The 26,135-nt window shown below is 48.3% G+C and overlaps 1 protein-coding gene across 10 annotated transcripts; it reads left to right on the top strand.

Moving 5' to 3' along the window:
- SH3GLB2 (SH3 domain containing GRB2 like, endophilin B2) lies at positions 1-25,716 on the top strand. 10 transcript variants are annotated; one of them, XM_031954769.1, is made up of 13 exons: positions 2-311; positions 12,987-13,128; positions 14,267-14,395; positions 15,333-15,466; positions 16,168-16,260; positions 18,188-18,199; positions 19,284-19,346; positions 21,033-21,056; positions 21,820-21,909; positions 22,634-22,734; positions 23,116-23,130; positions 24,049-24,289; positions 24,560-25,716. In XM_031954769.1, the coding sequence occupies exons 1-13, from the start codon at positions 249-251 to the stop codon at positions 24,665-24,667; spliced, it is 1,215 nt and encodes a 404-aa protein (XP_031810629.1). In that variant the 5' UTR covers positions 2-248; the 3' UTR covers positions 24,668-25,716. The 10 variants fall into 10 exon arrangements, with proteins under 10 accessions (XP_031810637.1, XP_031810638.1, XP_031810629.1 ...); XM_031954777.1 differs by lacking the exon at positions 21,820-21,909 and having other exon boundaries at positions 1-311; XM_031954774.1 differs by lacking the exon at positions 19,284-19,346.
- The last annotated feature ends 419 nt before the right edge of the window (positions 25,717-26,135 follow it).

Raw genomic sequence — 26,135 nt, 5'->3', positions numbered from 1 at the left:
GCCAGAGGGCAGCAGCGAGCACCCGGGCCGGCGGCGGACGCCGGGCGCAGCGGGCTCTGTGCGCCGCGGCGGCACCTCCTCTCCCGGAGCTGACAGGCAGCAGGTGGGCGGAGTGGAGGCCGGGGCGGTGGCGGGGCGGACGCCGCCGGCTCCGATGCTGCGGGGCTGCTGCTCCGGGGCCGTGCTCGCGGGAGCAGGAGGAGGGAGCGAGGGAGAGGAGAAGGCTCCGCCTGCGGGGACCCTACGCCATGGACTTCAACATGAAGAAGCTGGCATCGGACGCGGGCATCTTCTTCACCAGGGCGGTGCAGGTAAGCCGAGCCGGGCTGGGCTGCGCTTGGATGGGCTGGGCGGGCGGGGCGGCTCCGAGGCCTGGCCCCGCTCCCGCGGTAACTCCTGGTCCCCAGCTCCCCGCCTCCGCCGCGTCTCCCGCTCGCCGGGACCTTGCCTCCCCTGCGAAATCGCCATCGGGACCCTGGGCAGCCGCCAAAAAGGGGCGGGAGGGCGAGCCCGGGAGCCGCCGGGGCGCCCTGGGACGCTCTCCGCGGGAGGTCTGGGTGCGTGGGGTCCGACCGAGGGCGTCCTGCGGCTAAGAGCGGAGGGAGAGGGGGAGCCCTGAGCCGGGGACCAGGGGCCGCGAACTAGTCCCGGGCTCCGCATCCTCGGCGTCGGGCACCGTGACGGCGGCAGTGCCTGGGAAGCTTCCGGCCCTGGCGGGGAAGGCCCTTTCTGGGGAACCGTAGGGGGAACGACCTGCTCTCGGTCTGCGGGCCGTCACTTTGGCGGGGGCGGGGTGTGAGCTAGACTTGAACTCCTGTCCATTCTATGTCATTCTCTTTATTCCTCCGGCACTGACCACCTAGTGGCCACCGCACCTTGGAGGGGAGGGGGGCTGGGACGGACCCCCCCTGCCTCCTCCCCGTCCTCCCCTCAGCCCGATCCCGCTTACGCACGGGCCGAGGGCTGAGGCTGCCCAGCCACAGCCTTCGCACAGCCCCGTGTGTCCTTGCGGGGCGCAGAGGAAAGGGCGGCCTCCACCCGGGCCGGGCCGCGCCCCCTGAGGGATGGCGGCAGGCGGAGCGGGCGGTGGCCGGGCCACCTCGGAGCTCCGCAGTTCGCACCCGGCAGCTTTTCTCCTGGCTCTTTGCGGGGGCGGGGGGGGGGGGGGGCAGCAGAAGGCATAATGACCCGTCCCGACCAGGACACGTGGCCCGCGGGGCACACCCCCTGTTCGGAGGCTGCGTGGGCAGGCCCAGAGGAAACAAACATTGTGAGTTGCTGGCTTCCCTCTTCTCCCAGACGTGGCCCAGCTGAGGAAGTGAGCGCGCAGGGTGGAGAGTCCCCGAGGACTTCTGGTTGTTCTGTGTCCCCTTCGTGGCCAGCCTGGAAATTCCATCCCTGGGTGAATTTGCGGGTGCAGCGAGAAATCGCTGATTCGGAGTCAGGAGAGCTGGATCTAGCCTGGCGTGGCCACGCACTGCTCTCGGACCCTCAGGGATACACGACTCCCTTCCTGAACCTCAGTGTCCTCGTTTTCAGGATGCGAGCTCTGACCTGGTGCCATTTAGCTCCAAGTCTCCTCCTTACTTAGCGAGCCAGAGAGCGCTGTCTGCGCTGCCCAGCTAGGGGAGGAAGGAGTGCCGAAGCCCGAAGGGCAGAAGGCTGGGTCTGGGTTCAAATCCGGAACCCAGGATGTGAGCCTGACTCATTCCTTTATTTGTTCATGTATTTGTTGTTTGACCCCGGGCTGGACCTTTAGCCCTTTTTTAGTCTCAGTTTTCGCAAATATGAATTGTGTGTGAGAGAGAGAGAGAGAGACGGAGAGAATAATAGCACGCACCACGCAAACGATTGTTGTGAGCTTCAAACGAGATAATGTTCCAGATCAGTTAAGTTCCAAATAGGAAGGAACTATCAAACAGAGGATGGGACCTGTTTATAATCAGGGATAAGCTGTTCAGAATGCAGGTGGTCTCTCTACCCAACCTAAGGCCCCAGTTATTGAGTTCTGTGACCTTAGGTGTCCCTTGCTCAACTATGAGTTCCAGGAGACTGTTTTCTCCCATTCTGAAGGGCAGAGAAACACAGAAGGCTGGTTTTCCTCTGGACTTCCCACACCGCCTCCCTCCCATCCCCCTGCTCATGCTTATTGCTCTAGATTGGGAAATTAAGGGCCCTCCCCCAGTAGGGAATGATTGTGTTGTCAGGGCAACCATACTATCAGCCTTTATATCTAGCCTAGACTGGATTGGCAGGTTCCTTCTCACCCCTTCCACCCCCACCTAACCCTCCTCCATCTGTCACCTCCGCTTACCTCTGAATGCTAGGGAGAAAACGGGATTTACCCCTCTCCCCACTCCCAATTTACCCTTCTGGAGGGGCTGGGGGTTTCCTGGAGTATAGGTTCATCTCTGTGTGTGTGAGGAGAAGGCCCCACATGTGTAGCTTGGGCAGCAGCTACCAGCAAATGAAATCTTCTCTGGGGAGTAGGAGGGACCTTGTCCCACGCAGCTGGGATCTGGGAGAGAAATGTATAAATAGTGTCCCTTTTTTCTTTTTTTCTTTCTTTTTTTTTTTTTTTTTTTTTTTTTTTTTTTTGCATACCAAGCCCTGCTGCCTTCTGGCTCCAGAGGAACTCCTAGTGCCCAGGATCCTTGGGTCAGGCTCCCTTTCAAATAGATGAGGGCCAGAAGATATGAGGGGTAGAAAGAGAGAACAAGACAGAAGAGTTAAAAAGGAGGAAGGTCCAGATGTGCTAAGAGGTGATGGGGAGATTTCTAAACCTTAGACTTACAAGTTGTACTGTATAAAGAGCACTGGATTTGTAGTCTGAAGACATGGGATTAATCTCTACCTGTGTAGCCTTGGGTTTTAGCACAAGTCACTCCTCCTTGAAAGTGAGGGCATCCTTTTCCTTGCCTACAGAATGAAGAGCTCTGTAAGGTCCTTTTCAACTTTAAATTCTAAGTTCTAAATCATACCGTCCTTGATTTCTGCAGCTTAAGCTATGAGCAAAGAGGTGAGCTCCCTGAAGGAAAGATATAATCTCTCTCTCTCCTTTGCTTCAGTCCCAGATCCCTAGACCATAGTCTTTTCCAGTGAGAGGACCAGAGCCTCTGCAACCATTAATCTTATCACTGCAGAGGGATAGGGCAGAGATTAGTCCTAACCAAACATTTGAGGCTCCTGGAAGATCCCAAGGTATTTAAGGGGAGGAATGGAATCGGTCAGAGATCTAAGGATGGCAATCAGGGTATCTGTTTTGTATCCAAAGGAAGCTGGGGAAGTCTTTTTCTCCAGACCTGGGGGGTTCATTCTGCCATTGCTAAATGGCAAGCAGGATATCAGGGTAAGAGAAGCAGCCAGACTCTGGACCATGATGGATGATGGATCTAAAGACTATATGAGCTTCCCTGTCTCATATAGGGTTTCACTTCCTGGGTAAAAGGCTGGAACAAGAGATTTCCAGGGCTTACAAACTATTTCAGCTTCTCTGATTTTCTCTGGGTTTAGTTACCATAGTGATGGAAACTTTAAAAATGACTGGGGAAGTGGGAAACATAACGAGCACAGATGTGAGTTGGGTTTTGGACATTCGAGCTTGATAAAGCAGCATTATCCTTACATGAATTCATCCAACAGGCATCTGGAAATACTAGGCTGCCATCCATAGGATCTTAGGATATGGGCTTAGAAAGGCTCCCTCAAACTAATCTCATTTTTCATATTACAAACCCAAGAAAGGAAATGACCTTGCCAAGATCACACTGATAGTAAATTGTAGAGTCTAAGTCTGACCCAAATTCAGTGTGTTTTCCACTACAGCCTTGCCTTGGGAGACACATAGGTCTCGTTGGAGATGGACAAATCCAGGAACTAAGGATGCAAGTACAAAAACTAAGATAGTCCCTCTGCCTGTGGGGGAAGGATGAGGTCTACACCTGTGATTTTATTGGTATAGAAAGTTCTGGTTGACGAAATACCATTAACTGTGCCAGTTGGCACCTTCTCTGTCTTCAGTCTTAAGATCACTAAGAGAGGAACCGTATCCAGGGTTCTACAGCTACCTAGTCGGTGTCAGACTTCGAATCGAAGTCTCCCCAGCTTGGAGTTAACCCCATCCCAGGCTGCTACTTAAATAAAACAGATATGTGATAATTTAGGGGTGGACTTTAATAACTAGGGAAGAGGACAGGCCATTTGAAGGAGGTATCACTTAAGCTGAGCTTTAAAGAGAGCTTGGAGATCCAAGAGACTGAGGCGAGGAAGAGCTTTCTGGGGAGGGGAAGCTGTGCAAGAGCAGCAGCATAAGATATAAGACAGAAGGCACAGAAAGTAGGAGAAGGCTAGAGATGTAAACATGGACACTCCCAGACAGCTGTGGATAGTTGAAGTGGATTAGAGTAAGGGACACTGTGGAGACTGGAGAGAAGGATGCCTTCAGAAACACCTGTTCTCCCCACCTCTGGATACATATATCTCTGGTATATCTATATCTATATCTATATCTATATCTATCTATCTATCTATCTATATATATATGTATATATATCTCATATATATCTGGATACATATTCTCTGGATGGGAGGAGGGGGTGTCACAGGGGCACAGTATCTTAGTATTGCTGGGTTTCTCGCAGAAAGAGGGAGGTTGTTCCAGGTTGGAGGTGAGTGGGGACAAGCAGAGTAGACAGGTTTAAATGAGAGACTTTTTTTTTTTTTTAGCATGAGAGAAATTTGGGAGTATTTGTGAATCACAGGGCAGGTGGACACAGGATAGATTGCATCTATTGGAGTCCAGGGGAGGAATGAAGAAGGAGGAAAAGTGTGTGGTTGAGGGGAGGGTTTGGAGGGAGAGAAGGTTGAGCTCAGAGGAAAGGAAGCCCCCAGGCTGGGATTCCTACAAATCTTTGCCCACGCTGCATTAGCCCAATGCTAGTCCTCCCCTCATCATCAGGAGGGAGCCTGGGATCCTGGGAGGCAGCAGTAGCTACATACTCACTGGGAAGAAACCCAAGCCCTCGTGCATTATTGATGGGCTTGCTTTCTCCTCCCCGCCTGCTCCCCACGCCAGAGAGGCCCCTCCTCCATAATTTATCACTATTCCTCTGGGAGAAACCAGGGCAGGGCCCTCTTCAGGGGCTGAAGAAAGATTTTGTTGGGCTGCGAAGCCTCCCCCTTTATCAGACACGGGGTACTGGGCTCAGAAGCTCCAGCTCTGGGGGGAGGGAGCCCGAGGTAAAGGCCTCCTGGGAAGCATTGCCCAGCCCACCCCAGGAGGTCCTCCAGGTGCCTGCCTAGGGCATGCTGCATCTTCTGCATGACTGGACATACTGAGCAGAGGCCGCGATCCCACAGAGGGTATTCTGGCCGAGGCTAGGGGCCCTTCCACCCCAGAGATATTTCAGAATAACCGGGTTTGGGAAATCCTGAGAACTTTCTCCTCTTCCTCCCCCCTTCCACTGAGGGAGCCTAGAAGCTTCCTGTAGGGCACTGTATTCATGCAGCAGAGATGTCCAAAGCAGCATCTGACCCAGGAGAATGTGTGGAAAATGACTCAGGTCTCTAACAATTATCAGGATGACAAAGGCCCAAGTGCTATAAAATTAATTTTCTAAATGTGACGGTTAAGTGAATTGCTTGGGCTAAGAGATGGGATGCTGAGAGATGGTAGAGAACCAAGCATTCAGATCCTGATTTAATTCCATCTTCTCCTTTGAGAATGACTTTCTCTTGGCTGCAGAGGCACTGTGCTAGGCTCTGGGGACACAAAATAAAATGAAAAAGAGTCCCTGCCTTTAAGAAACTTACCTTGCACTGGGGGAATACAACTGGTAAAGTCCTCCAATAGATAAGTTTAGGCATGATAGGCCTAAGAGGAGGGAGAGGTAGCATCATTAACTAAGAGGTTCAGGAGAGGCTTCAGATAGGGGGTGATTCGTGCTTGAGCTGAGCTTTCCAGGAAGATACAGAAGTCAGGAGGGAGCACATTCTGATTATCAGGGGAAAATTTGGAAAGGTAGGCTGGGGCCAAACTGTGAAGAATGTTAAGTACCAAGATGAGGAATCTATAATTTATCCTAGCAGCAATAGGGAGCCACTGAAATTTCTTAAGCCAGGGACACATCTGGTTTAGGAAGGAAATTTTGGCAGCTTTGTGTGAAGATAGAATGGACAGAGAAAGGAACGAAGCTGAGAATCCTGTTAGGAGTCTTTACAATAGTCCAGGCAAGAGATAATGAGGGTCTGAACTTGGGTGGTGGCCAGTGAGTAAGGGAGAGAATGGGACATAGGTGAAAGATATCACAGGGGGAGAATGAGGGAGCGGGAAGAAGCCAGGATGATCCCAAGGTTGTGAACCTGAGGATCTGGAAGGCTGTTTTGATGCCTTAACAGAAGAAGGGAAATTGGAGGGAGAACTGGATTTCTGGAGGAAATGTTTTGTTATGGTTATATCTTGTTGGAGACGCCTGGATATTCAGTAAGGGACAGTGATACAGAACTAACTTTTGGGAGAGAGGTAGGTCTTCACACTAGAAACAGTGGAACAAACATTTGTTTGGGGGGATTGAAACCCAAAGGAGGTGAGGAGATTGGAAAAGAATGCCTAGCTACTTTTCAACAATGAAATGATTCAGGGCAATTCCAATAGACTTGAGATGGAGAGAGCCATCTGCATCCAGAGAGAGGGCTGTGGGGACTGAATGTGGATCACAACACAGTATTTTCACCTTTCTTATTGTTGTTTGCTTGCTTGTTTTTTTCTTTCTCATTTTTTCCCTTTTTGATCTTTTTCTTGTGCAACATGATAAATGTGGAAATATGTTTAAAAGAATTGTACATGGTTTGGATATATAGGATTACTTGCTGTCTAGGAGAAAGTGGGGAGGAAAGAGAGGGAGAAAAAATTGAAATACAGGATTTTACAAGAGTGAATGTTGAAAACTTTGCATGTATTTGGAAAAATAAAAAGCAATTATTTTTTGGTAGTTTTTTTATTATAGCTTTTTATTTACAAGATATATGCATGGGTAATTTTTCAGCATTGACAGTTGCAAAACCTTTTGTTCCAATTTTTCCCCTCCCCCCCACCTCCTCCTCTAGATGGCAGGGTGATCATTACATGTTAAATATGTTAAATTATAAGTTAAATACAATATATGTATACATGTCCATACAGTTATTTTGCTGTGCAAAAAGAATCGGACTTAAAAGCAATGATTATTTTTTAAAATGCCTAACTACTTTAAATGAGTTTCAAGTCCCTAAATTCAATAGTTAATATGTATGACATAATCAGTTATTTCGTAAGATACTAAGAAAATGTATAATTATGCTTATGGCCCAAGTGATGAGCTCATTGAGATAGAGTATGTAGCCTGGGACATTTATTTAGGGAGCATGTTATGGATGATAGATCCACAAAGAAGACTGAAAAGGAATAATCAGAGAGAAGGGAGGAGAACCAAGAGGGAAAATCCAGAAAAGAAAGAGTACCCAGAAGAAGGCTGCAGAGAGTGCAGAAATGATGAAGACTGAGAAAAGTCCATCTTTTTGGGTGATTGAGAGATTATTGGAGAGAGCAGTTTCAGCTGAAGCAGAAAAAGGGTTGATAAGTGAATGAAGGGAAATGGAGTAGCAACAGAGAGTAATTAGCTTTTTTATTACTTGGATTTGTAAAAGGAAGGAGAGATATAGGAAGGTACTTTAGGGATGATAGGGTTAAATGAAGTTAATTTTGTTTTATTTGGGGTACAAGAGGAGGAGAGTAAAGGAAATTTGTAAGTGTTTCTAGGCATCCCCAATAGAAGCAGTAAGCAGAAACTGAAAATTAAAGGAGAAGTAATTGGGGTAATAGAGGAGACAGGAGGGGCTAGAATCGATGGTTCCCATTGAAGGGTTGGCCTTGGTGGGGAGAAAGGCCATCTTTTCAATGGAGACTAGAGTAAAGAAAGAGAAAATGGGAACGAAACAGCAGAGGATCTTGTGATGTAGAGAGAAAAGAGTGGGCTTCAAGTGCGTGGCCTCCGGGTGATCAGTAAAGCACGTGACAAGGTCCTTGGCTGAGACAAAGGTGAGAGGTTCAAAGAGAGAAAGGTGAGAGGAGAAAGGTGAGCTCGTTTACCACCATCGTCATCAGGCAGCATTCATCTGGTACTGTAAGGTTTACAAAGTACTTCACAAATAGCGGCTCTTTTTGCCCTCGCAACACCGCTGGGGGATAGGTGCTAATTTCATTCCCCCATTTTACCCTTGTCTCATGTTTGGGTGCTTTGTCCAAGGACCACACATAGTGAGTTTTGGAAATAGGGTTTGGACTCAGAACTTCCTGACTGTAAGTGCCACCCTGTCCCTGAGCCACCTAGCTGCCACCTTGGGATGGTGACCCAAGAGAGTGATTTTTAGATTCATCGATGACAACCTGGAAGAAAACTCAAGTTTTCTGTCCTTTTCAGGGCTTTTGACTTGGATGAAGGGATAATTAATGTGTGGGGGACGGAATCAAGATTTAAAGGTATCTCAACAGGCTGGAAGACTGGGCTGAAAGTGAACGGAAAGTCCTATACCTAGTTTCAAAAATCCCAACTCCACAAGCACAGGACGGGGAGGTCATGTGAAAAAAGACCAAGGTCACACTCAGTGAGTCAGCACTGTGATAGATGTGGCTGCCAAGAAGCAAATTGGATCGTGGGCTACGGCCTGGAAGTAGTGTCCAGGGGAGGAGAAGCAGTGGTTCTCCTGGTCCCTGCCCGGGGCAGACCACAATCTGGAGCATTGTGTGGCGTGCTAGGCCGTTTGGAGGGGCACTGGCAAACTGGAAGAGATCCAGTCAAGGGGATTGGATAGGTGAGCAGACTGGAAGCCAGGTTTTGTTAAAGAGTAGTTAAAGGAGCCGAGGACTTTCACCCTTCAGAAAGAATGCTTTGGATTGGGAAGTAGAGAGAATGGGGGCTCTGGATATTTGAAAATCTAGTGTGCAAAACAGAACCGTGTTGGGTCGGGCTCCAGAGGAGAGAATTACAGATTTAGTTTTGGAAATTACAAAAAGCCAAACTTCAACTCAATATAAGAAATCCTTTCAACTAATGGAAGCTATCTGAAAATGATTATATTGCCTTGTGAGATGGTGAGCTCCTCATGCCCAGAAGTGATGTTCAGAAATTGTCAGTTATCTTGTTTCTATACATGCTAGGTTCACGTCTTTTTTCTTTTTTTGTCTCTCTCATGGTTTTCCCCTTTTGTTCTCTTTTTTTCTCCCAATGTGATTTATAAAGAAATGTGTATTAAACAAGTTAATATACATGTAAAAAAAGTTAGAAAAAAATAATTGTTAGGGAAAGTCATATAGCTATACTAATTAAGGACTGTTTCCCCATTTCATCCTTCTTGAAGACTTGCTCCCACTCTGATCTGCACCCTGATCTATTTTGACCTGTTCCATTTCTGAACTGGGCCAGTTAAACAACCCCCTCCTGAGTGCTAATCATATTAATGCCGAACTTAGTGAGGAATTCAATCTGTTTGGGCTCTGCAGCTTAGAATTCCCGAGCTCAAGAAATCTACCAGTCGGCTTTCCCAGTAACTTAGATTACAAGCATATGTCAGTTTTTTAAAGTGCCTACTGTGTGCAAAACACTGAGCTAGGAGTAGAGGAAGAGAAAAGTTCAGGTAACTCTTGTTTCTTGTCCTCATGGAGCTTATATGACCTAGTTGGAAGAAAAAATGCCAATCCTAATATCTATAATATTCAGTAATCCCATGCATTGGAGAGACTAGAAAACAAAATGTTATGTGGAGTACAAAGGATAAAGGATACTTAGGTCCCTGAAAACTTTTAATCAAAGCAAAAAGGCTCTGATTATTCTGGTAGCAATATGAAGGATGGATTGGAGGGGAGAGAGATGACCAGGATATTGCTGTACTTCAAGCCTCTGGTACCGAGGGCTTGTGTGAGAGTGACAAGAATAGGGAAAAGGCAGCAAATGCAAGAAGTGTTGTAAAGGACACATTGAGAGGACTTATTGCGAATGGAGATATCGGATGAGATGTCAGCAAAGTGTCACAGATATCCCTGAGGTTTTGAACATGTGAGACCAAGAGAAGGGTCGTACTGCTGCCAGAGGCAGGTCCACCTTCGCAAGAGAGCTACCAAGCTCAGTTTTAGGTACCAGTGGGACATCCAGTCTGGGTGCATTTCCCGCATTTGCCAAGAATGTTGCAGAAAGGATTCCTGCCTCATCTACAGGGTTGGGCTCTCCCTCCAAGGTCTCCTTAGGATTTCTAATTCTAAGATTTATGAGGTCATATGATTTAGAACTAGAGGAGACTTTAGAGGTCATTATCCAATCCTATCCCATTTCATGGGTGAGGAAACAGGGCTCAGTGAAGTGACAGGTCTGAGATCACCTAAGTGAAGGAAGTTGAGATCTGGGATGTGAATTAAGTTTATCAGATTCCCAGTCTGATGTTGGGTTAACTGCAATTTTGTTATCAATGGACATTATTTGGGGTCATGGGGATACTGGGGGAGTGTGGTGACCAATGTGGTGTCTGTCAGCATTGCTGAAAGCAATAGCAGAAGTAATCCATTTTAATTGGTAATTTGTAATTTAAGAATATGTTTAATGTTTTTTGGTATATATCCATATTCTCTCAAGTAGGATTCCTTAATCCTATTCCTCCAAGAACATATATATCCATGAGTTCCCTGTGACAAGATGGGAAGGAACTAATGCATCCTATGCTACTCTCCTCTCCCTCATCTCTACCAAAGAGTAACTGCCCTAGCTTGTGACTTATTTACAATATACATTATTTTTAAAATTTTGCCAATTATATATGAAAACAATTTTTACATTCTTTTTTAAAAAAGATTTTTGAATTCCAAATTCTCTTCCTTCCTTCCTCCCTTCTCTCCCCCTTCATTGAGAAGACAAGAATTCGATATACTTTTTGCACATGCAGTACATTATAGTTTTTATAAATACCCTCCATCTGTTAGACTGTCATTTCTCATGGTACGATGGAAAGATCACTAGAGTCTGGGGACCTGGGTTCAAATTCCACCTCTGACCCTGAATTAATTGAGACTTGGACAAGTCATTAATCTCCCTTGGTCTCAGTGCCCTTATTTGTGAAATGAGGGGAGTTAGCATATGTGGCCTCTGTGGTCCCTTCCAGCTCACAATCTCTACCTAAGGTTGCATGCTTCATGGGGAGAAAGGAGGCAACGGTCTGAAGTCCTATCAACGGGCATAAAAGTAAGAGAGGGAATTTTGGAACCTCAACAGTCAGATTTTTGATGTCCTATGATAGCAATCGGGGATTGACCCATCTGATTCATTTGAATGAATTTAATTAGCATTTTGTTCATTGGAGCTCAAAGAAAATTAGATTCAAGCTCAGTTTTTGATCTCAGCCACGTTCCTAAACCAAGTGAGAATTTTTCCTAGTTTAGCTAGAAGAGTCAATCTGAATCTTAGCATGTCAGAGATAGAAGAGAGTTCATTTCTTCACTTACAGAACATTTAGTTTCCTGTTATGTGTAGAGGACTGTGGTAAATAGACACATGAAGTCCTAAATATCATTTAGTATAACTCTCTCTTTTCTTTTCTTTTTTTTTTAAATAGTATTTTATTTTTCCAAATACATGCAAAGGTAGTTTTCAATATCTACATTTGCAAAACCTTGTGTTCCAAATTTTTCTCCCTCTCTTCCCCTCATTTCTCCCCAAGACAGCAAGCAATCCCATATAGGTTAAATATGCACAGTTCTTCTAAATATATTTCCATATTCACCATGCTGCACACACACACACACACACACACAGATCAAAAGAAAAAACAAACAAACAAACAACAGAAAGGTGAAAATAGTAAACTTCAATGTACATTAATTCTCCATAGTTTTCTCTCTAGATGCAAATGGCTTTTTCCATCACAAGTCTATTGGAATTGGCTTGAGTAACCTCATTGTTGAGAAGAGCTATGTCCATCAGAGTTAATCACATCATTTTGTTGTTACTGTGTACGATGTTCTCTTGGTTCCACTCATTTCACTCAGCATCAGTTCCTGTAAATCTTTACAGGCTTTTCTGAAGTCAGACTGCTCATCATTTCTAATAGAACAATAAAATTCCATTACCTTTATATACTATAATTTACTCAGCCATTCTCTAGCTGATGGGCATCCACTCAGTTTCCAGTTTCTTGACACTAAAAAAGGGCTGCCACAAACATTTTTGTATATGTTGGGTCCCTTTCTCTCCTTTAAGATCTCTTTGGGATACAGGCCCAGTAGAAACACTGCTGGATCAAAGGGTATGCACAGTTTGATAACCCTTTGGATCTCATAACTGAGACCCAGAAAGATTGTTCTTTGATCAGGTGACAGAGATGGAGATTGAATCTAGGTCTGATTGCACATTGAGGCTTCTTTCATTGAGACTACGACCTCTATTCTTATAAATCTGACAGTCTAGCAGTCCAGCCTATTCTTTTTCCTAATGTCTTAACTGAGGTGACAAGGCAGGAAGTAAGTTTCCTGTGATAGCAAATTGGTGCTGAATCTCCAAACTACCCAGTTCTCCTGAACCCCGTAAATTGGAGGATAATTTCAATGTAGAAAAGGCTTAAGAGAATGGCCCCATTTTTGGCTCCATTTCCCCATCCTAATGATTAAATGATTAAAAAATGTTTCTTATCTCCATTACCCAATAACATTCTTTTTCCTACATACACCCTGAAGTTGCCTGTCCCAGAAGCAAGAGGATCCAGGGATGGTTAGTTTGGATCACAATGTTGTCAAGCTGAATAGAACTTGTTGTAGAAAACCACAAATTAACATTCTGTTGTACTTCATTCTTATTCATTTTGTTCAGAATTTCAGAGTTACATTTTAATCTGTTTCTGAGATGTGGCTGGGGAGTTGGCTGTTCATGAATTTAACTGAATTCTCTTTTTCTTTTTGCCTCGCTCCCCTACAGTTCACTGAAGAGAAGTTTGGACAGGCAGAGAAGACAGAACTAGATGCTCATTTTGAAAACCTCCTGGCCCGGGCAGACAGCACCAAGAACTGGACAGAAAAGATTCTTCGCCAGACAGAGGTGCTTCTGCAGCCAAATCCAAGTATGCAACAGAGAATGGGGATGTGTTTGTGTTTGGAGGGAGGGAAGGGTTTGGAAGTGGCCACTCGAGGACAGACAAGTGGAATCCAGCCAGATTTAGAGGAGAGTTCTGGAGGGCTAGATTCACACAGCTAGAATATTCGCCTGGAATCAGACTCTTCAAGGGTTTTATCACATAAGGTAAATCATTTTAACATTTGAAATGAAGATATATTGCCTTGGTGTGGCTGAAAAATCAGTAAAATGTAAGCTTCTTGAGGACAGGAACTGTTTTTCATTTTGTCTTTATATCCTCAGGACCCAGATGGCAGTTCCTTGCAAATAGTAGGTGTATAACAATTGCTCATTGGATTAAGGGTTTGGATAGGGAAAGGAGGAAGAAGAGAAAGCTGGAAAAATAGTCCTATGAAGGACCCAAGGCTTTGCCATCTCTGTTCAAAGGAGGGAGTACAAAAGACTTGGACACAAAGACTGGGATGGAAGAACAGGCTACAAGAATATACCCTGTGGGACGGAAGAGGGAGAAATTCTCATCACAAGATGTCAGAGCTAGAAGCAACCTTAGAACAGAGAATGTTAGAATCAGAAACGATCCTAGAGACAAACTCCTTCATTTTACTAAGGAAAACTAAGAGGGGTGAAAAGATCATAAATTTGGAGAAATAAAATTAAGTGCTCAAAGCCACATAGGCAGTAAGTAAACAACAGAATCAGGATTTGAACTGCGGTCCTGTGACTTCACTGCATCCTGTTTTCATTATAACACGTAAAATGGGAAGGTTGGATAACTATGGACTTCTTTCCTTAAGTCGAAATACTATGTATAAGGCCTACCTAAGGAGAGAATGAAAAGTTGAATTCATCCTATTTTTTTAAATTGCTTTGTAGTTAAATGAGAATCTTTTGTTTGGTGTGGAGGAAAGTTATAAATATGTAAGAAATGTAAATATCTGTTATGATAATAGCTTGTGGAGTCTATATCCTTGGCAGTCAGTGAGTAGTGAGCAGAGGGCTGCTGGGGAGTGGGGGGTGAGGATGGGGAGAAGAGAGGCTTGGAGGCTGAGGAGTGGCTTAGATGACCCCCGAGTTAAACGTGTTGGGACCTTAACGGGCGGGGGTTTTTGTGGGTCTTGTTCCAGGTGCTCGGGTGGAAGAGTTCCTCTATGAGAAGCTGGACAGGAAGGTTCCCTCTCGAGTCACCAATGGGGAGCTGCTGGCCCAGTACATGTCAGAGGCTGCCAATGAGCTGGGGCCAGAGACGCCCTATGGTGAGCTGAGCCTCTGCCCAACCTGACTTCTCCCTCTTTCCTTCTTTCCCACCTCCCTCTCTCTTTTAGCTCTGTCCCTTTTCCCCGCCCTCCCAAACCACAGAATGTTAAAGCTGGAAGGGCCTTAGACTATACAACACCGGAATAGAGCATGTGAGACCTGGAAAAGTACTTTAGAGACTTTCTAGTCCATCCCCCTCCTCTGTTATTTAAGAGAAACCAAGCCCTACAAGAAGCGCTTGCCTCATAGCTCTTAAGGAGCAGGGAGTAATTTGAAGCCAGTTCTTCTCCTTTCTCCATAGGGCAGAGTCCAGTGCCCTGAAATCTGCCCGGCTTCTCACATTCCCCAGCCTCCACCACTCCAGTGCCACACTGGTGGCCCTGGCTTAATCCTGTCCCCCACACTTAGGGAACAGCTCCTCAGGTCCCAAGCACAGGGACAAGTCTCCAGCTTGGTCTGTTTTCCTGGGTGTCTCTCTACGTCTCCTTTGCATTTGTACGGTTTTCTGGGTGTTTGAGTCTCTGTGTACCTTTTCTGGTGTTTGTATGATCGTTTGTATGTTTTAAAGTCTGTGTTAGCCTTCGGCTAACGTGAGTATGTGCGGGGGCTTCTCCTAGAGTTTGTGTACATCCGAGAGGGTGGGTGGGTACCCTTAAATGTATGTGTTCTTCCATATGTTCTTCCCTTGTGTGATGGCTAAAGCTGGGTTTCGAGTTTTGTCTGAGCCATACCCTCAGTACAGCACCTGTGCATGCATTCAGGTGTGTGTGTGTGTGTGTGTGTGTGTGTGTGTGTGTGTCCAGAGGATGGGGAGGGACTTTCCCTCTTTCTTTAAGGTTGCCTTCCATCTTCCCCGTCTGGTCCTGGGTATATAAGTTTTCTATGTCTCTGTATTTCCCTATCGAATATCTGTGATCTTTGATTCCCCTACCTCAGGGAAGACCTTGATCAAGGTTGGGGAGACCGAGAAACGCCTCGGTGCAGCAGAGCGAGACTTCATCCACTCTGCTTCCATCAACTTTCTGACTCCTCTACGCAACTTCTTAGAAGGGGATTGGAGGACAATTTCGGTAAGGAAAAGAACTGGCCCTCATCCTCACCGCCCTTCCCCCTTCCATGACTAGGGGGACTTTTTCTCTCATCACTTCCCTTTGCAGGGAGGTAAGCTGCTTCTTCCAGGTTGTACTTGGTGAGCATGGGAACCCACCTCCCATTTGGTGGTTCTTCCAACAAGGAATATTTAATGAATGGAATATTTGAGGCTATCTTTTCAAGAAATTCACTTCAGTAACCTTTATTCTGTTCTTCCCATGGTAGGCCCTGGGGATGCTAAGCTAAAAGGTGACACTGACCTTCCTGCCCTCAGATTGCTTATAATCTTGGGTCTGCTTTTACCCTGGGCTGGAAGTCAAGGGACCTCAAAGATCATGTAATCCGACTCCCTTATCCTATAAGCGAGCAGAGCCCTGGACGCCGAAGGGTCACTTGCCCACGGTCACCCTAAAAGTCCCAGAGGTGGGACTTAAATCTAAGCCTTTTGACTCCTAGTCCAGCTTTGCGGCTGTATGGCTTTGCTTTTCCACCCCAGCATACGAGGTTCTCATGTGACTTGGCCACTGTCACAAGTACAGCAGGGATCGGCCGGCCATGTGTTTGTCAGCCCCTGCGGTCGGCATTGGGCCCCGGAGCCCAGGGAGACTGGAATGGTTCCTCCACTGCCTAGGCAAAGGCTAGTCTGCCTAAGTGTCTTACTGTTCTCTCCCACCTACAGAAGGAGAGACGGATTCTTCAGAACCGGCGCCTGGACCTCGATGCCTGCAAAGCCAGACTGAAAAAGGCCAAAGCAGCCGAAGCCAAAGCTGCGGTAAGTTCTCCCCTCATCGCTCCCCATGGTGCTCAGGGGCTGGCCCTGCCCTCCTGGAGACTTGTTGGGGAAAAGATGGCAGGAGGGTAAGGTGGTGATGGGAACTGGGAGGCAGGCGGTAGGAGGAGGGCTGCACAGTGCCTTTCCCTCTGATTGGTCGCCACTTTGACTGACCCTACTTAAAGGTTGCCTGGTTTTTGGCATGAATTCTCCTTAACTTGCCTGAGTAGCCTTGGAATGGCCTCTCCTATCTAGGGGGGCTCTGAGATGGACTGATTGATTTTGTGGCCACTTTCCTCTGAGGGACAGGGAGACACTTCATTAACCCTTCCCTATCCTAGGTTCCCACTGAGCATGTCCAGGAGTGTAAGATCTACAACCTTACTGACCCTGCTCTTTAACCTTTGACTTCTGGGAAGGGACCAGATGGGTGGGTTATCTCTGCCCTGGGCTTTGGGTCCCCAGGGGTCCTAGGCTTTCCTTTCCTGCTGTTGTGGACTTGAACTTGAGGATAGGGTGTGTCTCTTTTTCCTCCATATCGGATGATGAGAATCTTTTACATGGCCAAGATAATTGCTAGGTGATGGGGGGTTATTCCATTGTGGCCAGCAAACCTGTTTGCTAATTGATCAGTGCACATCAGAGCCTTCTCAAGCCTGAGGTGGGACTGTCTCTTGCATGTTCTCTCTTTCCTCTCCTTGCCCCCAGTGTGCCCTGTTTTGTCTTCTTCCTATCTGAACTTGAGGAATTGGGGCGAGGAGGAGGCTGGGGCTCCCTCTCCCAACGCCATTAAAATTCCTATTCCCTGGAGGAACTTCTTCCCTTCTCCCATTCCTTTTGAAGGGAAGTCAGGAAGGTTTTTTCAAGCTGTTTTGACTGGACTCTGTGGGTCTGTCACTGGAGAAAGGAGAACTGCAGATCCTCTACATAGCAGGGTCCCCAAGGTTCCCAGGCTCACCCATCTGTTGGGAAGCAGGGAGAGTGGAATGATCTAAACCTCCTATTTCAGGGCCAAGCATGTCAAACTCAGAATGAGGAACAGGACTTTTGGGGAGTGGTATCTTCCTGTGTAGTAGAAAAGCATGTCAGCTGCTGAGGCCGTCTAGCTTCTAATCTATCCTTAGAAAGATCAGATTACCCAGGCCCTATCCTGGGCAAAACTCGGTGAGATGGCCCATTTTCCTAAGGTCCCTGGAGTAGGGGCAGACAGGACTGTTTCTAGTGAAAGGTAGGGACATTGGGTGTTAAGAGAAGCTGTGTCTGCGTTTCTCTTTTAGTATTTTTCCATCTGCCTTTCTTCCTGAATTTGGCTCACGACTAACCCGCTGCTTTTTAAGGCTTACCCTGTACTTGGCTCTTTCCTTCCCCAGACTATCTTTCCCCTCAAATGGCCCTGGGGAACACTCCAGATCCGAGACACCTGAAGAGACCAAGCTATCGGTCTTCCCTTCTCATTCCCGGCCCATACCCTAGGAGAGTTAAAACACCATAGGGAGGGGGAAGTCGGAGGTTATGAGGTTCCCAGGGGATCATCCAGAGCTAACTATCAGGCCCGAGTTAGAGGGAGGCATCTGATCTGGGCTGCGCTTCCCAGTCCTATTGGGCCAATCTATCTCCCTTGGGTCAGCTGGGCTTCCCAGTCCTTTTGAGCCTTTGGGGAGCCCAGATAAAAGTACAGGTCATCCCCAAAGGCCCTCTGCCCTTCTGCCCCTCCCTGGCGGGTATCCCTCTACCACTGCCCAGGCTCCCCACGCAGGATCTCTTCCAAAGTGCCATCTCTACGAGTGTGTCTGCGTCTGTCCGTCCTGTCCTCTTCGACAGGGAATGGGGGAGATGTCTCTCTGGGGCGTTTTCCTGTAGCTGCCTGCGCTGTTGACTCACTAACTTTTTTTGTTCTTTTTTGTTCTGCTTTGGTAACTGGGCTCAGTGTGAGGGAGATGTGAGTATATCTGTGTCCCAAGTGCTGTGCTGCTTTGCCATTTTAATTTTTATTGTTGTTGTTGTTTCTTCTTTTCACCTTTCCCTAAGGGCCCCTTGCCCAAACCTACCTGGAAGGGTGGTGACTCAAAGGTGGGCACATTGGAACTGGCTAATGGCTCTCTCTGCCCCTGTCCCCAAGAGGCCATTAGAATGTGGCCCCTGACTTTTGGGATGAAATGGGGCCTTCTGGATGGTCGGGAGCTCATTGGTCTTGGCTGCTTGGCCCAGTCCTCCTTCTCTTGGAAGCCCCAGGCCACCGTGCCTGGGTGCATCTTGGCCTGGGGCCCCAAGCTGGGAGAGGCAGGCGCTGTCCTTAAGAGTCGCTCTATCATGCTCTGGTCTGACTGGGTACATGGGTACATTCCTCAGTCCTGTCCATATGCCATTCACCCAACCTCATTAGAACAGAACCATCCACATGGAAGGAAGGGGGAGGGGAAGGGGTCTGTTTCATATAGTCCAGGGCTTTGGGATTAGGTGCTGCACTGGTGGGATGGCTCCTTGTGGCTTAAGTGAGTTGGGAGGGCCTGGGAGGGATGGAGGGTACAAGGGCCAGGTCTGCTGGTAAAGTCTAGAAGGCAGAGTCCAAGCCCTCCCTCCCACTTCCAGGCCTCTGTTTCTTGAAAATTGGGGGGGAGGGTTGGATCACAGACCCAGAAGTCTTCAGTACTCAGCTGTGGGGGACAACTTTTCCTCCTTTTCTACCTGATACATAGTAGATACCGATCATTTGATGCCAAAGGTCTTTCCAACACAGACACCTGACCAAGTTTTGGAGTTCCCCTTTATCCCCTTTGGCCCCTCAGGGGGCTGCTGAGCTAGGGCCCCCCCAGGCGGGTGGATAGGGGTCAGCTGCAGTTTTGAAGTGGGGGGAGGGTTCAGGTGGGAACCACAGTCCTTCTCTGTGGCGCCCCACTCCCCAGTCCTTTCTCTGGGCTCTGGATATGACAGGCGTTACCTCGGAGGGTCTGGTTCTAGCTTCCTGGCCCCAGAGATCTCTGGCATGACTCGTCCATGAATTCTGTTCCCCTCCCCAATCCCAGGCCGTGCCTGATTTTCAGGAGACTAGACCTCGTAATTACATTCTCTCTGCCAGCGCATCCGCGGTAAGCTCCTTGCCCTATTTCCCCTCCCTCGGCTTCCCCTCCTTCACTGTACTGCCTCCCACCTCTGAGCAGGAGATGGGGATCCCAGTGGTCAGCTTTCTTCCCCCTGATCCCAGCTCTCCTCACCCCTTTCAAGGCCCCAGAGGGTGGGTGGGGAAAGGGAACTTCATACCTGGAGTGTCAGAGGGTGGCAGAAAGACTTGAGAGTCCCCCCCCCCCAACATCTGGGTTTCCCTTCCCTCAAGCTCCAGTTCTCTCTGACCAAGGAGGGTGTGGAAGGGCCAGCCCCTCCCTCCTGCCTCATCTATCGCCCCATGTCCACAGCTGCCATCCATGGGCCCGTCACTGAACCCCTCCCGAGTCTGTTTCCTTGTTTGTCAAAAGGAGACAGTCCCTGTTGGGCCCCCTCTCAGAATTATCATAAAGCTCAGATGAGATGCTGACACAGACCTCAGCGCTCCATAGAAGGGCCAGCTTCCTGAAAGCAGAATGCTCGGCCCTTGGCAAGCTGCTGTAAGAGCCCGGGAAGGGGGGGGGGGGGCGGCCAAGTGTCTCGGCTCTCTCCACAAGTCAATCCTGAGACTGGCTCAGAAGCAGCTCTTGCCCAATCTGAAGCCCAAAGGGATCGATGCCTCAAGTGCTCGGGCCAGATAGTGCCCCCCAAAGCTGACCCAAAAAATAAGTGTCCCCCACCACACAGACCTAAACGGCCCCACCTGCAGGAAACTCCCGAGTGTTTCCAAGGTGGGAGTGTGTGCAGAGGGGAGAGGGGCAGGGAGGGGAAGTGAGGGCCCTAAGCATCCAGCCAGAGCCAGAAAGGGCCACAGTCCTGGGCCTTGGCAAAATGGTCATTGTGTGGAGGAGGGACAAATGGGAGGATTCCTGGGAGGTTTTCCCTCAAGGCCCTGTTGCCAAAAGGTTCTTTTCCTCTCTCAGGATCTACTTACATTCTATATATGGGTTTTTATATTTCCACCTATATAAGATCCTATGATTCCCTATACTTCCTCCTGATCCTGAGAATCTTTGGAAGGGAAAAAGGGGCTACTTGAAGGAAAAGGGCCTCACTGTTCACCTCCTCCTAGTCTCTTGCCAAGAATTTCCTTTTTGTTCCCCCTACTACCCTATTTGAGCCAGGAATGAATCCCTCTTCTGTGGATGGGGAACCTGAGACCCAGAGAAATGAGACTGTCTCAGAGTCAAATAGCGAGTCGGGGGGTATAGCCGGGCCTGGAACCCCGGTGTTGTGGGCTGCCACATGCTTATTGCCCCACCACAGAAAAAGTCTGGGCCCCCAGCAGAGAAGGCGTGTCACCTCAAGAGTCCAGCTGGCCAGCCATACTCGAGCCCCTTTGAGGCTTACATTCCTTACAATAGAAGAGATTTAGGTTAGGGACAACTTTCCCAGTGATAAAGGGTGGCAATATCAGGGGAATGCTGAGGGAGGGCTGGTAGTTTTTTCCTCCCATGCTCATTCCTCTCTTCCTTGCTTTTCCCGAAGGCCATGCATGTAGCATGCTGGACTGACTTGTCCCCTCACGCCCAGCTGCGGCCCTTACAATGCAGGGATGGGGTGGGGGATTTCCAGAAGGCTGGGGCTGCTGTTGAGCACTGGGCCTTTTGGGGGTATTGGGGAACAGACCAGTCTCTCATCCATATTGATGTCTCCTGTTGTGGTCCCTACAGCTGTGGAGTGATGAGGTAGACAAGGTAAGTGTTCTCCTGGGGTGGGAGGGAGTGGGGGATTTGGATTGTACCTTTAGGGACCAGGCCTAGTGATATGCTGGAGTTGTGGTCTTAGCTCTGGTACTTAACTGTTAGATCTGCAGGAAGTCACTTTCATTTATCTGGGCCTCAGTTTCAATTTTTGAATTGAAATGATTGGACCTGGAGATCTTTCTTCCTCTCTGACATGTTCTGTGGCCCCTCCAGGTTCAATAGTCCAAACTTTGCCATTCTGTGGTCCCGTCGTCTTGTCCTTGATTCTAAAGCATGATTAAATTTTGGGCCTGGGGACCGAGGGGGCATGTTACAGAACCTGAGGAGATTGAGACTGATTTCTGACTTTAGAGATTCATATTCTTGTATAATGAGTAGCAGACTGCTTACTTTCTGGGGTGGAGGAGGGACTGAAGGGAAGGAGAGAATTTGAACTTGAAAGTTTTTTTAAAAGGAATGATTTAAAAAAAGAGATTCATGTCCTCGGGTTGAGGCATAGATCAGGACAGAAAGGCTGAATTGGGAGGAGGAGATGTCTCGATCCCCAGCAAGTAAGAAAGTGAAAGATCCCCAGCAGTGTTCCCACGGGAGAGGGGCCGTTAGGTGGGGGTGCCTCAGCATCTAGTCCAGTGCCCAGCACATTTATTCAGATCCTGGATAAATACGCTTGTTGAATGATTGAAAGGGGATAAAAGAGGGGAACTCACGTTATCCGACACTTTTCACTCCCCGCTCTCACTCCAATCTCTTTCAGGCAGAGCAGGAGCTTCGTGTGGCCCAGACAGAGTTCGACCGCCAGGCAGAGGTCACTCGACTCCTGTTAGAAGGAATTAGTAGTACCCATGTGAGTGTCCCAGATTCCCCTTAGGATTCCGGTGCCTTTGTGTTGTTTTCCAATCCCCTGCCTCCAGTCCCCAAAACTCACAAAAATGTCAAATACCCATGGGAGAGAAAGCCCATTAGGAGGGGGCACTACCTAACACAAATGAAGGAATCTCAATCGTTGGTTTTCAGATATTAATGAAAGGCAAGGCACTTTATTTCAAATTCCAGTTATGTTTAAGACCAGTATTGTGGACAATATTAAAGAGGGAACCTCGCTCAAATAATAGGGTGTTCTTATCCCCAGAAAAAAGCATTTAAGTGCCTTCTATGAGCCAAGCTCCTTACTGAATATTCTCATTCAATCATCACAATAACCCTGTGAAATAGATACTATTGTTATCCCATTTTATCTCCTGAGGCAGAGGTTAAATGATTTGCCCAAATTCACACACCCAGTAAATGTTTATTAGGATTTGAATTCAGATCTTCCTGACTTTTGAACTACTTAGCTGCCTCAGGAAAGGAGCTGAAACAGGAGAAACTATCTCCAGAATGGTTCTCCATTTCTGAACTAAAATGTAACATCATCTTTAGAAAAACTCCCTGGCAGGAATACTGATTAAATTGTATTTCCTCCTTTCTCAAAAGGCTTTTTCAGTTCTCTCTGCGTAACGAAAAATGCCAGGGGAGGGGAAGAAGAAGGGAAAGGGAAATGAGGGTATTTTGGTCTTACCCCCCACCAGGTGAATCACCTTCGCTGTCTCCAGGAGTTTGTGGAGTCTCAGGCCACATATTATGCACAGTGCTATCGGCACATGCTGGACCTACAGAAACAACTAGGCAGGTGTGCAGCTGGGAGGGGTTGCTGGGTTACAATGGGATGGGAAGGACAAGGGAGGAAGGGAAAGAGGGAGGTTAACCCATTCACGCACGGGCCAGGAAGAAGTCTGGCCCAGTACCAGGGCCATTTGACCCCGAGTGATTGTTTATTCGGACCCACCCAAAGTAGGGGAGATTGGACCTTTGGGGTGGTCTCAGCTTGGAGTTAGAATGCTCGGACTCTGATGCTCTCCGCCCACATAAGGATATAAACCATCCTTCCCCTCACTCAGGAGCCTCAAGGAGTCAGGTCTGGAAAGTTCTTGGAGGGGAAGGTAGAAGGGAGGTGGGGGCAAAATCACCAGTGTTTTTATGTGTTTCTCTTGCCTTTTTCTCATGCGGCCAGCACTCAAGGAGTGATGTAAGTATGGGTGGTGGGAATTGCCCTTGCGTTTGGTTAGGAATGGCTCAGGGGACATCGGTCCTCCATCCCATTGTCAGTAACCTGTGCACATACAGATTGAACGTGGAACACGGCAGCTTGCCCCATCTGTGACAGACTGAAGGTTCCCTAAGCTCTGGGGAGGGGAGGGGAATGGTGGCAATGAACCGCCTTACAAGCTCAACCCTGTCAAGAAGAGATTTCTCCCTCTTAGAAGAGCTCAAAGTACTGTTATTTTTTTGCCATATTCTAATTTTCACTATATTGTGTGTGTATTACACATATGTCCCATATATGTATGCGTGTATGTCTGTGCATTGTCTCGTCTCTCCTACTGAGCTGTGAACTATCCGAGGGCAGAGATTATTTAGTTATCTTTGTGTCTCCTGCGTGGCTTAGCACAGTATCTTATACAAGGTAGGACTGGGAACAGGGACTGATCTCTGACTTCACTGGGAACTTCCCCATGAGGAAGGCCCCTCCCATTAGAGGGTAACTTATTCCCTCCCTACCTCTTAGAAAGTTGCCAAGGTTGGATGTCTTATCCAGGTTCGCAGGACCAATATGTGTAGCAAAGAACTGGAAGTCAGGGCTTTGGGGCTCTGATGCTAGCCCTCTATCCCTTCTGCCACTCGAACATAAGAAATATTTTTCAAAATGAATAAAGTCAAGACACAGTGATTAAATGCCAGCCCCTGTGCAAGGAATCCCCGTTCTTGCCTGCAAGAAGCCCCAGCCTGGCTTGTGTAAATGCTGCCTCCCTTATTAAACAGACAGTATAAAGTCATATATTAAGATCCTCTTGTGAAAAGGAGGGAGGGAGCGTTCCCCCTGTGGGTCTCTGAAGCAAGGCCCCGGAAGCCCGAGTTTTTCTCCTTTTCCCTCCTTCCCCTCCAGATTCCCGGGCACCTTTGTGGGCAACACCGAACCCGCCTCCTCGCCTTTGAGCAGCGCCTCCCTGGCAACAGCTGCTGCCACCATCCCGGTGATGCCCACCGTGGCAGGCATGCCGTCCGCAGGAGAAGCTGCCATCAGCTTGGATGACGTGGCCCTGCCTGCCAGCGGGACCCGAAAGGCGCGGGTGTTGTACGACTATGAGGCGGCCGACAGCAGCGAGCTGGCCCTCCTGGCCGACGAGGTGGGCCTGCAGTCAGGAGCCCCTCGGTGGAGGGAGGGGATCCTGGGTGGGGAGGGACTGGCCTAACGCACGCTCTTTGGACAAAGGTGAGCGGCCAGAGCTTCCTTCCTCTGTCCCACAGCCACACTGTGGGTCCAAGGCTCGTTGGCAGGTGGGTGCCCGACTCCAGACCAAGGCCGAGGGTAGGGAAGGATCGGGGGGAGGGGGGAGGGAGGCCCTCTTGGGTAGAGGGTTATCGGGCTTCTAATCCTCCCCTCTCCCTCTCTTCAGCTCATTACGGTCTACAGCCTCCCTGGAATGGACCCTGACTGGCTCATAGGGGAGAGAGGCAACAGAAAGGGGAAAGTACCAGTCACCTACTTAGAACTGCTCAGTTAAGCAGGGCCCTGGGCCCACCTTCTGAGGGCTGCCACGGCTCCCCACACCTTCTCCCATCGCTTCCCACTTTCACCCTCAGGTGGGAGAGAGAAGGTAGAGGGGAAGGAAAAGGGTGCTGTCCCTTAACTCCCCTCGCTTCATCCTACCGTTTGTTTATTCGTTACCTTGCCGAGATCCTGGCTCAGAGTGGAAGCTGTATCCTCCCTTCCCCGTCATGGTCATTGCATTAGGGAGCAAAGGGTCTCAGAGGCATTCCTGGTCCCTGATCTTGCTTCTCCCATTCTACCTTAGGGACAGAACACTGGAGGCCTCCCTCTCCACTGCTTTTCTCAGCCCTCCCTCCCCTGCCTCTAAGCTTACTGAAGGAAGTAGATAGCCAGGCTTTGAGGGGGGAAGCTAGGCCTTATGTGGGGAATCTGGAGAAAGGCTAAGAGCCATATGGTTGGGGAAGAGCGGGCCCCCCAGGAAAAAAAGAGGTCTTGAATGCAAACCTGTCTGCTATCTTGATAACTTGTTTTGGAGCAGGGAGTCCTCAATGGTGCTTATGGCTGTGGGGCCAAAAGCTCCTCTGGATATTTTAATTACCACATCTTTAGAGCCCCAGGCTTTGGCTAAATCCCTTAGTTGCCAAAGAAAAAAAGGGGCAGTTCGGTCCTGCCTGCTTCGATCCTGGAGGACCAAGGAGGGGAGAGCATGTAATGAAAGTGATCTGAGCTTCTCTGGAGCAAGGAAACTAATGAAGTTCCTCTCATTCCCATAACTAACCCACACCTGTCCCAGTCCCCAAGGGTGATCCCAGGGACAGGGACCATGGAAGCCTCTTCATAGTCTCCTTTACCATTGTCTTTTCAGTCAACACACCTTAAGTGCAGCGTCCTTCCACTTGCCCCTCAGGTAGGTAGCCAGGCAAGGTCCTTGTTGTGGCCTATCCCTCTGCTCTGTCTTTAGCCCTCTTTCACACTCACTTTTTAACTGGCCTTTTTACTCCCGTGTCAATGCCCAGCTGCTCAGCCTCTTGTGAATGATAATAAATCACCTGTAGTGCACAAGCTTCTGCCGTCAGGCTCCTTCCTTTTCCATCCCCATCCTCTGGACTGGACCAGAGCCACTGTTTTCCTGGTGCGGGCCACAGCCTCTCTGAGTGTTCTGCCCACAGCTAGGCTAGGCTGCATTTACCAGCCCCAGAGAATGACTGGGGAAAAAACTAACCTAAAGCATATACATTTTAGAGGATTACTTGTATGTTCTGATCTGCTACAGTGCTTAAGTAATACTACGGGAGTGAAAAGGACTTAATATCATTGAGCCTAAGAGCATGAGGGGGGAATGAGGGGAAAGATGCTACAGTGGGCTAAAAGGGTGGACTGATCTTGGATATGGGCACACCTTTATCAAGTTAGACAAATTCACCTCTCTAAGAACACATTCTCCCATTTTTTTTTTAAGACATAGGTCATTATCACCCATA

This window comes from Sarcophilus harrisii, chromosome 2 (genome assembly GCF_902635505.1).
Source record: "Sarcophilus harrisii chromosome 2, mSarHar1.11, whole genome shotgun sequence".
Classification (NCBI taxonomy): Eukaryota; Metazoa; Chordata; class Mammalia; order Dasyuromorphia; family Dasyuridae; genus Sarcophilus; species Sarcophilus harrisii.
Note: the sequence above shows the minus strand (reverse complement) of the source record. Positions and strands in the feature narration are given on the sequence as shown.